This window comes from Mixophyes fleayi, chromosome 3 (assembly GCF_038048845.1).
Source record: "Mixophyes fleayi isolate aMixFle1 chromosome 3, aMixFle1.hap1, whole genome shotgun sequence".
Taxonomy (NCBI): Eukaryota; Metazoa; Chordata; class Amphibia; order Anura; family Limnodynastidae; genus Mixophyes; species Mixophyes fleayi.
Window position 1 is genome coordinate 192,154,031 of NC_134404.1, and position 13,253 is coordinate 192,167,283.

The 13,253-nt window shown below is 38.4% G+C and overlaps 1 protein-coding gene across 2 annotated transcripts in view; it reads right to left on the reverse strand.

The window, feature by feature from the left end:
- Positions 1–13,253, reverse strand: part of HS3ST5 (heparan sulfate-glucosamine 3-sulfotransferase 5) — a 245,783-nt gene that overhangs the window by 13,977 nt on the left and 218,553 nt on the right. For both annotated transcript variants that reach the window (XM_075202944.1, XM_075202945.1), the window contains one exon: positions 1,175–1,313. In XM_075202944.1, coding sequence (XP_075059045.1) covers positions 1,175–1,281 — 107 coding nt within the window. In that variant the 5' untranslated portion in view covers positions 1,282–1,313. The remainder of the gene's footprint in view (positions 1–1,174; positions 1,314–13,253) is intronic.

The window sequence follows — 13,253 nt, forward strand, 5'->3', positions numbered from 1 at the left end:
ACAAGAAAGGGTTCCTGCTGGTGATATCATCATCAATGATAACCCTGCCTATTTAGCAACTATTGCTTCCTGGAATAAAGATTTTTTTTAAAATCCATTAATGTTTATAATATTTGTTTTACTTTAGAATTAATTCTATACTCATTCATACTAATTCATATCCTCATTAGTGGAACTGAAATCCCACATTTGTCCAAGCAGGCTAGCTCACATCCGCACAGACTGGCCCAGTGAAGTGGTACGTTAACCCTAGTATTGCTCAGTTGCGTTCAGCAATGGTTTTTTTTAGTAAATCGCAGAGATAACAATTCAGTTGTCACTGTGATAAGCAGAGTTAAAAAACCCATTCATTTTGTCTTCTCAGTGAGGTGAATATTACACTTACTATATTGTCTCCTCTCTCAAATTCTTCCCTGTATGCAGTCATCCCTTTTCCTTTTTCTGTTATACCTTAATATTTGTTATTATTGTTTTTTTTTTTAAATGATCTGCAAACGTGTTCAATGAAATCTATTAAGTTAAAAAAAAAAAAGAATCCGGCGACTTGAGGTTCTTATGATAAATAGTCTGTTCAAAATGTCTGTAACATCCCCACCGTAAAATCAAAACAGTTTTCACTGAGTGTTTGACCCGTTAACAGTGCCAAGAAAACAGTACACAGCTTTCAAGACTATCAATATCTTGGCAGCTTCAGACACTCCTATGTAATTAACATTATAACTCTCAGTCCCTGAAGCTGTGTTTAATAGGAATACTGATCTGATTAGCTGCTCAACACTGTTGGACATAATGCTAGCTACAAATTACATTACTTGCCTACTTGTAAATTCTCACATACATAAATATAGCACAGGTCCTTAACAGTTATAGGCAGGGAGCTGCCTGAATTACATGTTGTTGCATAGTAATAATGCTTAGCACACAGACGTTAATATATCAGAGATTGTTATAACAGTGTGAATTATTAGGCAAAATTAAATTTTAAAAAAATGGTAATTATTAGGATTGCAATACAAAATTGCATTCAAGTATTCAAATGTATAAAATTTATTTTATATTTAATTCTCTCCTTTTTTGTAATATTGGATACAGCATGCTTAATTTTGGTTTATATATATTTTATACAAGTAACATCAATTAAGATCAAATCTGTATTTATTTTTATGGCACTTACCTATCCAAGCTCCCAACTCTGGCAACTAGATATAGGAGACTTCCAACAGCAAGACTGCCTAGCACAAAGAGCTTCTGTCTCAGCAACGCCTGCTGTTTGAATAGCATGGCCCTCCATCAATCTTCAGGACTTCTTCAGTCTGAGGACAACAGCACACATAAACCAGTCATCAGCAAGTGGCAGTATACAAGCTAATGTTTATTAACAGGCAGTCAATCAATCCTTAGCTACAAGTGATTAAGACACACTTGAAAAAAATATTAAAGAATAATCATCGCTCTTGTGGAAAAAAAATCTACTCTTCATATAATTAAACCATGACACGCCATCTGCATGTTTTAAAGACCTTAGATATTACTTACACCCAATTTGAAATTTATTCTGTGTAGAGAAATCTTTTTTGCTAGTTTTACTAGATGTATATGTCCTTAAATTGTCCTTTTGTATGTATACATAATGGGTGTATATGGCCTAATTGTATAAGCTAGTAGTTTATGTATCAAAACTTCCATTATCCTTTAGGAAAGTGTAAAATAAATGAAGCTTAAGAACATGTCTCTGTGATTCATAATAAAAAGATATGTTGTGAAATGCTTTTTAGCGAAGTACTGTATGCAGTACTACAATTATGTTTAATAATGTAAAATTATTTTTAATAAAAAGTATAAAAAATTATAAAAATTGTAAAGGTAAAATTGTGACTCTGTCCTTTTTTGTGTTTTAAAGACTCTTGTGTAGAGACTGTAAATGTGCTTACCTTTTTGTTTCTATTTAATTATAATTTATCTAAATAGATGGTGCAATAACATCTAATTCTCAGTTTCAAGAATATTCTCATTTCTTCAAATGCTTGTTTCTACCCACAGTGACCCTGATATGTAGACATGAAGAAAACACTTAGTTTGGATAATGATCCACATGTCAGGCTAAAGGAATGTCTTATCTCACAAACAGACATAATAATGTAAGTGAAAAATTGAGTAGTGCAGTGAAACACATAAATAAATCTGTGTTTTCAGAAAAAAAGGCCAAATAATCATGCAAGCTCTCTTTTTTCTCATAACCCTTGTGGTTAATACCCTTGACTTTAAATGCACCTGTCGCCTACACACAGTGCCATGGTTACTGATGGTTGATAAAATATGTCAAATATATCCATAAGTAAAAGAAAAAAAACATACTTCAAAAAATAAAAATATGTCATCCTACTGATACTACTACATTACCCATGACACAAACTCAGGGTTATAAATGGAGAGAGAGAAGTACTATGTTTTCGAAAGGCACACCTAAAAAATGACTACTAAATTAAATAAAGAGAAGGGACCCTCTGTGTCAATTCATGTGAGTCTAGAAGTGGATAGGAAAATCAATAATTTGACACCACACATAAGAACAAAGTTTATTAATATATATTAAAATAATAGGTTAAAAAGGGAAATATGAAAAATTACCAGAGTCTGGAGTAAGCTCAAATACATGAAAAGGGAAACAATTAATTCCCTAATATAATATTTGTGTAGGGTAATTCATAAATAGTATGGTAGATATATAGATCAGACACACTCAGGGTTGTCAAGAGGAATTTCGGACCCCAGTACAGCAAATTATTGGGGACCCTGCGATAGTCCCTGAAGGGGATGTGGTCACACCTGTTTGGTGGCTCCTCCCACTACACAGGTAAGCCAGGGCCCCCATGCCCTGGCACTTTGTACTAGCTCCCCCCGACCCACTCTCAGCACCCCCACACAAACTATACACATGGTTTAGACCTTAGTATTTTGAGGCCATCTACCTATTATACATAATTTGTACCTAACTTAATTTGTAATACATTGTAATATTACATAATTATTAAGTTAAAATTAGAGGTTGACCTTTTTTTTTTTAAATAAAATTGTCAGTAAAAAATATTTTTACATTTTGGCAGTCGTGCATATTGTAGTCAGCCATTTTGTGGACTGAACTATCCGTACATTGTGGACTAAACCAATATTAACAAGAATGCAACCTATGAATTCTTTACAATCCAGGTACACCAACTCATGTCTAACACGATGTAGGCAGCAGCCATTTTGTGAGGTAAATTAATATTATTGAGAATATAGAAATCAATGATAACAGAGACAATGAAGTGACTGAATATTCCTTCAACACAAATAATGATTGCCATCACTGCTTGCATACAACAGGTGAAAATGCTTGTCTTACAAATGTATTGGTAAAGGCAGCTAATGATACATATTGATGTCTATCATTGTTAATTTATTATTTGTAAGTTCCTATTATCAAATTTGTTTCAGTAGAAGAGGACTGAAAACATTACACCTTTCTCTCCTGTCTTCTATACTGCTCCTACCTGGTTCTATCCTGCCTTTTTGCAAAACCTGTTTGTTAAGTACCTTACCAATTATATCTTATAAATAGTTTTTGAGTCAATTTCCCATTATTTTTGCATTTCTGCTCCTTGTGCTCCTATACTTTGCCTATTGGTTCTCTAGGGCTATGATTTCCCCTGTATGAGGCTGCAAATGTTGTGGCCCCTTAAAAGTAAATAGTAATAATAATAATAATAATAATAATTATTATTAATAATAATAATATTTTTATATGGCTCTCTAGGGGTTTATTTGGTCAAAGCGATAGTTGTGGCGCAATTACTAGACTATCACTGTAAACTCAAGCAAAATGAAATGAACACTTTTCTAGGAGTAATACTGTATACAACATACCAGTAGATGTCACCAACTGCCCACATTAAAGCATCTGCTGCATTTCAGCTTCAAATCCACACACTCATTAATAAGGGCTTAATAACAAGTCTGTGTTATAGTTCAGACTTTATATACTGCACATTCATCCATGTTAAGAGCTTCAGTGTTACAACAGATCAAATTAATCATTACAATGCTTCAGATGACATTGGCAATAATACATCTATGACACAACTGGAAAATGCATTATTCATGCTAGAACACTTGCCTCATATGATAATTGAAGTATCAAACCTAGGTCAAGAAGTTAAAAAGACACTAAGGCTTATTTATAAAGTTACAAAACTGTGCCCAGACAGCACACATACCATTTTGTGACATCATGAACTTATTTCTGTGTCAATGTATCCACTGGTGGTAAATGTGGGGTGTAAAATTTTGCTCCTGTTGGGAGGACCTGGACAAATTGGGACATTCTTGTCTGGATGTTGCAGGGCGACATGTTTAACTGAGCTTCAATGAGCTTAAAGTGCAATATTATGGACACAAATACCAAAGTAATACAAACTTTAAAATGTTACATTTTTACACATCTAATAAAGATGGCCTCTAACTCTCAAGACTTATTTAAAACATAAATGAGGCTCAAAACTAGCAGTACATTAGGAAAAATGAAAACAAAAAATGGGGATCATCTGTCGCTCCCCTATTTGAAAATGATCTATATAATCACTGACAAATTTCTACTTCTCCATGCTAACATAGTAGTATCATATATAAACCAATATCTGGTATTGTAAGACAGTACAATGTATTAGAAAGCAGTACAACTGGCATCATACAGTCTATAATGGAGAACTATAAATGGGCGTATTAATCAAATCTACTTAGTTACATGGAGATTTGCATTTCACCTAATCAAGTAAAGGCAAATTGCCATGCAAATCTCCACTTTTTTTCCCAAAATAAACAACAATCACCATACCATCTCACAGGTTTGCCTGCACACCAGTGTTATTTCCCATTCATTTGAATGGACAATACATTTCAATGGCCACAGAAAGTCCATTGAAATTCATTGTTGATTGAAATGAATTAGAAAATGCTTTGTAAAATAAATTTAAAAAAGCATTTTTAAAAGAAAAAAAGATGAAGCGCTGTTGCTAGGTCATGTGACATTACAAGTCCAACCATCATCATCATGGTTTACTTATATGAACAGCTCCCCATGTTACACTACTTTGTCACTAATACCATTGTTTCAAGGCGCCTGGAAGTCGGTACCTGCTCTGCCAATCACATGCTGCCAACATATAAACATTACTTGTTATTGGCTGAGCTTTTCCCATATATTTCCATTGGCAATGCTGTTAAATTAAAAAACACTGGCACAATCTACTACAGGATGAAATCTTTTAAGAGACACTCCCACAGAAAACGAGAATCATCTATAGAAAAGCTAAAGACCTTAGAAACATCCTCACAGCATGCTTCATCTTCAAAGAAAAAAGTAACAAGAAATGTACCTGGATAGGAGAAAGTAAAAACGAATTCTACTACTACAATAGACGTCTTGCTTGCAGAACAATGAAACGCACCACAGCAAAACCTACCATCAGCTTCACTTCAAACACCAGCAACCAGACTCACAATATCAGAGAAAAGATCACATGCAACACCATAGGAGTCATCTACCTGCTTCAATGCCCCTGTGGACTGCAATATGGAGGCAGACAAATAAGGAATCTGAAGACCAGAATACTGGAACATATGCTAAATATCAAGAATGAAGTATAAATCCACAACATATAAGAACACTGCAGAACACACCACAACCACAATCCCCCAGGTCTGACATTTCTAGGCATCAAACATGTCAAGAAACAATGGACAGGGGGAGATTTTGTGGCACTAACATGCAAAGAAGAAGCTAAATAAAGTCACCCACCTCTCCCCCTTACTGATTAGCTGCCGCAGCATGTAATTATTATTTAAACATCCACCAACTCTCACTACACGCTACCTTCAATGAAGAAGTTCTCACTGGGAGGACGAAACGCATTTGAAAAAATCACCACTATTCCAGCATTAAGACACATCACCACTGCATTGTCCGCTGCCTGTCTGCCCGAAAAGCCAGAAATTATATGTGTTTCACCAAACTGGAAGTGGACCACAGCTAGCAGCCACTCACCACACACCAGCGTGGACCCCTCTGCAGAGAGCGACGAGGCAGATAAGAATAAATATCAAAACTGCTCTTATAATAGCAACCTGCTATATCCTATTTACCCACACATAATACATTACTAACACCCATTGAGCACATCCAGGGCCGTATTAAGGGAATGGAGGCCCCTGGGCTAAGGGGGCCTCCATTCCCCCGTGAGGGCCCCCCCATGATCCGAGCTGCCTGCACCCCCCCTCCCGGCACTTACCTCCTTCTCCGGCGCGCTGTACGCTCGTTACTGAGGAGATCTCGTGAGAGTGAGACTCACGAGATCTCCTCAGTAAGGAGACTACAGCGCGCCGGAGAAGGACCGCAGTGAAAGTGCTCAGCAGGACTGATCGCGCCGGGGGCGCCCCCGACCGATCAATACTGCTGCTGAGCACTTTCAAGGGCCCCCTGGATGCCATAGGCCCCTGGGCTGTAGCCCAGTTAGCCCTATGGTTAATCCAGCCCTGAGCACATCTAATATAACTTACTCATACACCTACATAATAATATACCCCACGCCACATACAAACACCACTCTACAGCTATCTACATCCAAAGCTTACTCACAATAGGATACAAGAGCAACAAACATTAAGAGTTACTAACACTGACAAAATCTCAGAAGGTACATCCAATTAATATATATAGTCAAACCCCAAAATAAACCAAAGCTTTAAACACTAAGAGCTATAAGAAACCAGAAAAAAACCACACAAAATACCCATTGAATGCTGTATGCATTAAGAGCCATAAACAGTGTGGGCTACAAACACCAATAGATATAAACACAGAGAGCTGTAAATATTCAGAACTATAAACATATCGGGCTTGAATCATTAAGGAGAGCAAAGCATAAAGAAGGAATAACTTTGCACCTGAGCAAAACCATGTTGCATTGGAAGGGGAGGTAAATGTAAAATGTGGCAATAGATTTAGAGTTGGGGTAGGAAATGTCCTAGATCAACTTTCAATTTCACTGTAAGAATAAAGCTATTATGTATTTGTGTGCTACATGAAAAATCAGCCAGTATTTAATTTATGTGCAATATAATTAACTAATATGGACCCCTTGCATTGTAACATGGTTTAGTCCTTTTTTTGCCATACTTTCCTTAATGACTCAGACCCATAGAGCTATAACACAGAGCTATGAACATTAACATTTCACTTTAAAGCTTCATACCGGAATGCAATATACTAATATGCAAAAGTGCTATATTACTTGCATGAAATAAAGGCTGCTATAGTAAGTGTTATATACTAAGAGCAAAGAGCTATTTGATTAAGAGCAAAGTATTTTTCCTCTGTATAACAAAGCAAGGAGTGCATCCCCTGTATTTTCCCCTCCCCAAATGTTCTACCCCCCCCCTCCTCTTCCCTCTTCCACAGAATTAACCAGGACAAACAACCAGGAGCTGGACATAGAGCAACACTTATACGGGAACAGCCACCATCAGGATTTACCAAGTCAATCAACTACCACCAGCTGCCTCCAACAACAAGAACCACACAGGAACATCACTTCCCCCCAATAAAACATAAAAGCACCTCAAGTACACAACAACAAAAAAAGAAACAACAGTGCGCAAACACCACCCTCCGCACTGTGCCACGGAAACCCCTATCTAAGGAGAACCCACAGGACCTATCACTATGGTAGCCATCACTACCATACCATATCATCTTTGTCAGGCAGCAACCACCACCACATACCAAACACTAACAAGTGCAGATGTCCAGGGGTGCCTCACACCACCAATGATCCTACACTACTTTTTAATTGGCTTTCTGCACCCATTGAAAATATATTGTCATTTCAAGTGAATGAGTAAATCGGCAATTTTGCTCAACAGTGTAAAAATGACCAAAATTGCTTAAAATAAATAAATATTTAATATATTGGTTGTTTTGGAGGATGAATCAATGATTTATTTTTGGAGATTTTGGGAGATTTTAACTTCTGACCAAAATTGTCCATTGCAAGATCTCCCTTATGTCTTTTTGGCCAGATGGGCCCCTAGCAGGAGCCCCAAGCACACCATTGTCTACTTCCCAAGCAAGGTCCCCCCCACATTCCATCAAGAGCATAGCTTAGTTCATTTTAATTATATTTCCATTCTCACAAATCTTTTGTTTGTCAATCAACCTCACTTGAGATTACAGTCCAATAGCTAGTAATACTTGGATCTCCTGGATCTCTCTGCTGCATTTGACACTGTTGACCACTCTCTCCTCATACAAACGCTGCAATCCCTAGGTCTTGAAGGCACTGTCCTATCCTGGTTCTCATCCTACCTATCTGTTAGGAACTCCCAAGTCAGTACAGTGAAACTCGGGAACTACTCAGATGGCCAGGTGTTCGCTGGAGCCCCTAGTGGTGGGGACAGACTGGGCTGCGGGCCGACTGAGGGTCGAGTAGCGTATACTGACTTAAAGGAGTTTCCCAGAAGTGGAGTGATTGGTGGACTGTAGTATAAGAGAAATCCAAGGTCCAAAGGTCACAGGCACAGATGCAATATCCAAGGGCAAGCGAAGGGTCAAACTCAGGCAGAGAAGCAAAATCCGAATTCCAGGCAAAAGGTCAGGGTCAGAAGAGAAGGGTCACAGGTCCAATAACAAGCAGGGGTCAAACACGGATGGTCAAATCTAAGGTAGCAGGAACCTAAACGGATAGTACAAGCAGGCAGCAGGACTGAGGACAGAACGCTATAACCGGCAGTGAGGCTGCAGACCTCACTGCCTTAAATAGTACAGATGGCCAATCAGAACCCAGTTCAGAATGTGTCCTCAGCTGCAGTATAATGGTTATGCAGAGCCTGCAGCCAATCATGTCTAGAGAGTGCCAGCAATAATGAAGTCAAAATCAGCCTTGATTGGCTGAACTTGAGAGACATGCAGGGCTGGCCCTACCTACACTTATGCGCACGCGCCCGGCTGTTTGACAGCTGGCCGGGCACGGAGTCAGTGAGACCAAGGCGTCCCGGTTGTTGCCCAGGCAACCGGGACACAGAAACCGGAAGTGACGCCCTGGTTGCCGTAGCAACGGCCGGGACGTCACTAGGAGCAGCAGGAGAGTCGCGGCGGTGCCCGGAGCCGCCGCGACCACTAACACTATCTAATCGGTCTTTCAGTGTTAATTTCTCTGGATCCACCTCTGCTCCGCTTCCTTTATCAGTTGGAGTTCCACAAGGCTCAGTCCTAGGTCCTCTGCTATTCTCTATCTACACCACTTCTCTTGGAAAACTAATAAGCTCCTTTGGATTTCAGTATCATCTCTATGCGGATGATACTCAAATTTATCTATCCTCTCCTGATCTTTCACCATCTGTGTTGTCTCGCGTTACTGACTGTCTTTCTGCCATTTCATCTTGGATGTCTTCTCGCCAACTTAAACTCAATCTTTCAAAAACTGAATTAATAATATTCCCACCCAAGAACAGAAGCTTCCTGCCAGACATTTCTATTTCTGTCGATAACATGACCATAAATCCCACCCCGCAAGCTCGTTGCCTAGGTGTAATCCTTGATTCACAACTGTCGTTTATTCCCCACATCAACTCTATATCTAAATCATGTTACATACACCTAAAGAACATTTCCAGAATACACACACATCTGACACAAGACACAGCAAAAACATTAATTCATGCACTCATCATCTCCCGCATTGACTATTGCAATTCCCTCCTTACTGGTCTTCCCAAAGTCAGACTTGAACCCCTACAATCTATTTTGCACGCAGCGGCTAGACTGATTTTCCTTACAAACCGTTATTCCTCTGCTGAGCCACTCTGTCAGTCTCTACATTGGCTGCCTGTATTTCAATGAATCCAATATAAAATTCTTCTACTAACATACAAGGCCATCAACAAAATTGCACCGACATACATTTTCTCACTTGTCTCGAAATATCTCCCTACTCGACACCTCCGTTCTGCACAAGATCTACGTCTCTCCTCCACTCTCATCACATCCTCCCATTCTCGGTTACTGGATTTTTTCCGGGCTGCACCTACTTTGTGGAATTCCCTCCCTCGCACAGTAAGACTTTCCTCTAGTCTTCAAACCTTCGAGCGTTCACTGAAAGCCCACCTCTTCAGACAAGGTTATGATATTCCTCAACCATCATCTTAATTTCCCTAGATTACCCTATTGCCATCCTCTACACTGCTAACGCAAGACAACAACCTTCTGACCAACATTGCAACATACATAGCCCACTCAGTACTTTTACCTTTGCAGTCTGGCTGTTCCATTGTGCAGTATGATGTAGCACATGCCCTTGTGTTTCTAACTCCCATTGTCCTATAGATTGTAAGCTTTCGAGCAGGGTTCTCTTACCTCTCTGTCTGTATGTATTACCCAGTATTGTCTTATTAATGTTTGTTCCCAATTGTAAAGCGCTACGGAATTTGCTGGCGCTATATAAATAAATGTTGATGATGATGATGAATACTTGTAAATATTTTATATAGTTTCAGACATATAGGATCGGTTTAGGAAAAATAAATCTTCTGTTTAGTTTACAAACAATAATACTGATGTTCCAAAAATAATTATGTTCAATTAAAGGGTAAATAGTGTGTCTGGTTGCAAATCTTAAATTAATGTTGCCATGGCCAAAAATAAAAACACTTCATGAAAATACTAAGACATTAAGCAATGGAATATACCTTGCATTAATTGATAACACTGCAAGGGTTATTTTATGTTGTTTTACTGGTCTATTGAAAAACATAGATTTCCCTTGTCCTATGTTAATTCTGATACATGTCTGATGCTCACTGTATGAAGTGTTATTGTAAAATTTGACGCAGTAAAGAGACTATTTGCATGAAGTCGAAATGTCTACTAACAAAAGGGACAATGTATACTGTATCCATGGCCATTACTGCCATACCAGGGATATGTAGTGTTATTTTGCATTAATTTCAATAACAGCACAATGTCAAGGTATAGGTCACTATGAATTGTCTATGAAACTGTTAAATAGCAACTTTATAGTCTAAACCACAAGTTAGATTTGATAAATATTTCCATGTACAGCAAAGAGATGGTCCATCAACTACTATAAATTATATGTTACTACACCATCCCAGTGGGATTTATAAAACCTGTCTCTTCATATGTACTCACATCTAGTTAAACAATAACTATTACCAGTTAATGAGTATTATTGTTATTCACAAAGACAGAGTTAATCCACTGACCCGTGTTAAATATGACAGCATTAACTGATTTGAAAATGAACTGGTCTCATTCAAGCACATAAAAATAAGGTCAGGAACTAGCTATGCTCAGGATATTTTGCTGGTATTGCTCTACCTTCAAATAAAGCAGGCCAGCACCCATAGGCATGTGATGTGGTTGTTTATCACCGAATAGATCACACATTGAGTCAAATATAAATGTATCATTTTATTACTAAAATAGCATCTCTGGAGCAGAACTAGTATATATTAAAATTAGTGAAATAAACCATCATAGGCATATATACCAGTTTTGTCCTATACATGGCAGATACCCATGGAATTGTTATTATTTATTTAATTATAAAGCGCTACCATATTAAGCAGCGTTGTACAGAGTACAGTGGTGGAACTACCATTGGTGCAGCAGGTGCGGTGCACAGGGGTCTATGTAGATAATGGGGCACCCTGCATGGCAAATGCAGAGGGTCAGAACTAGCGAGCTGTGGGCCCCAGTTACCCCCTCCCCTATTCCCTGCACCAGGGCCCACAGATCGCTAGCTCCGCCTCTGACAGAGAATATTAGCAATCACATCATTACCTTCCTGGCGCTTACAGACTAAATTCCCTACAACACACACAAACGCACACTAGGGCCCATTTTATTCAACAGCCAATCAGTATGTTTTTGGACTGGGAGCGACATAGTCAAGTCATGTGTGATGTCATGAATTCTTTTTAACTTCACTATTGATGATAACGGTCCTTATTTAGAACAAAGAGCAAATCCAGTCAAAGAGTGCAAAATTGTACCTGGACAAACTATGTTGTCATACAAGTGGTGCCTATTTAATATGTTTTTGCATGGAAGGAAAATACCACCTGCTTTTGCATGTAGCACACCCATACTGGGCAGCTTTATTTTAACACTGCGATTTAAAATAGAACTAGGGAGTGCCCCACTCTCAACTCTAATTCTGTCCGCACATTTTGTATTTATGACCCCCTGCAGCACAACATGACTTTGTCAAGGCACAAAATTGTACCTTCTAGCTGGAATTATTCCTAACCCTAAATGAGGCCCTATATCCTCAGTGTATGAGATGCCCTGAAATAATTATATCAGTCATGTAGAATAGGCCTCACAAATGGTTTAAAGGGGTAATGAACAAGCTAATGTTACTCCCCTTGCCTATCTAATGAGGACGACTGGAATGAATCCAAAATGGGGATAAAGCTGGAGACGTTGAAACATACTTTGTTAGATGTTTGGGATACAGTTTCTAAACTGAGACATAACTACTTACTTTTCCTAGTGTCTGCAAACAGAGAGCAGTGTATAATTAATGCTGATATATAGGTTTTCAGTTATTTTACACCATTGGAGCCGTGAGAATGATTAACCCTTTGTAGCTGGCAGCTTGGTGAGAGACATGTCATGTATCCTCTAGCTTCATTTTAAATTAGAATTAGATGTAAAATCAGTCCATATGCTGTATTTGTGCCTTCAAATGCATATTTTATCCACATACATATACAACCAGAACAGATTGTGTTCTCAGAGATAGCATGCCATATGCAAGAGCCTGGATCCAGAATTCCCATTTAAATACCTCTCATTGATATATCTGTGCTAATCTTATTCATTACATTAGCATAGGGAATTCTTTAAGATTTACTCCAAGCAAAGCTTCCAATATAGCATGTGTAGAGCACATCCTTCTTTTGATTCTGTGTATAAAATATTTATCTTATGTCTCTGTCGTCCTCTGGCACAGTATTTGCAGAATAATTTCCATTTATTCTGAGCATGTGGTAAATTGGAAAGAAATGACAGCCATTACAGCTGCAGTAGCTGATTATCAGGTTTTGTTTTTACTGCCTAAGTCATGAATTCATAAAAGTCAGAGCAAACTAATGATTAGCTAAGCTCAGAGAAAGAGTGTGGTTGTAACTTT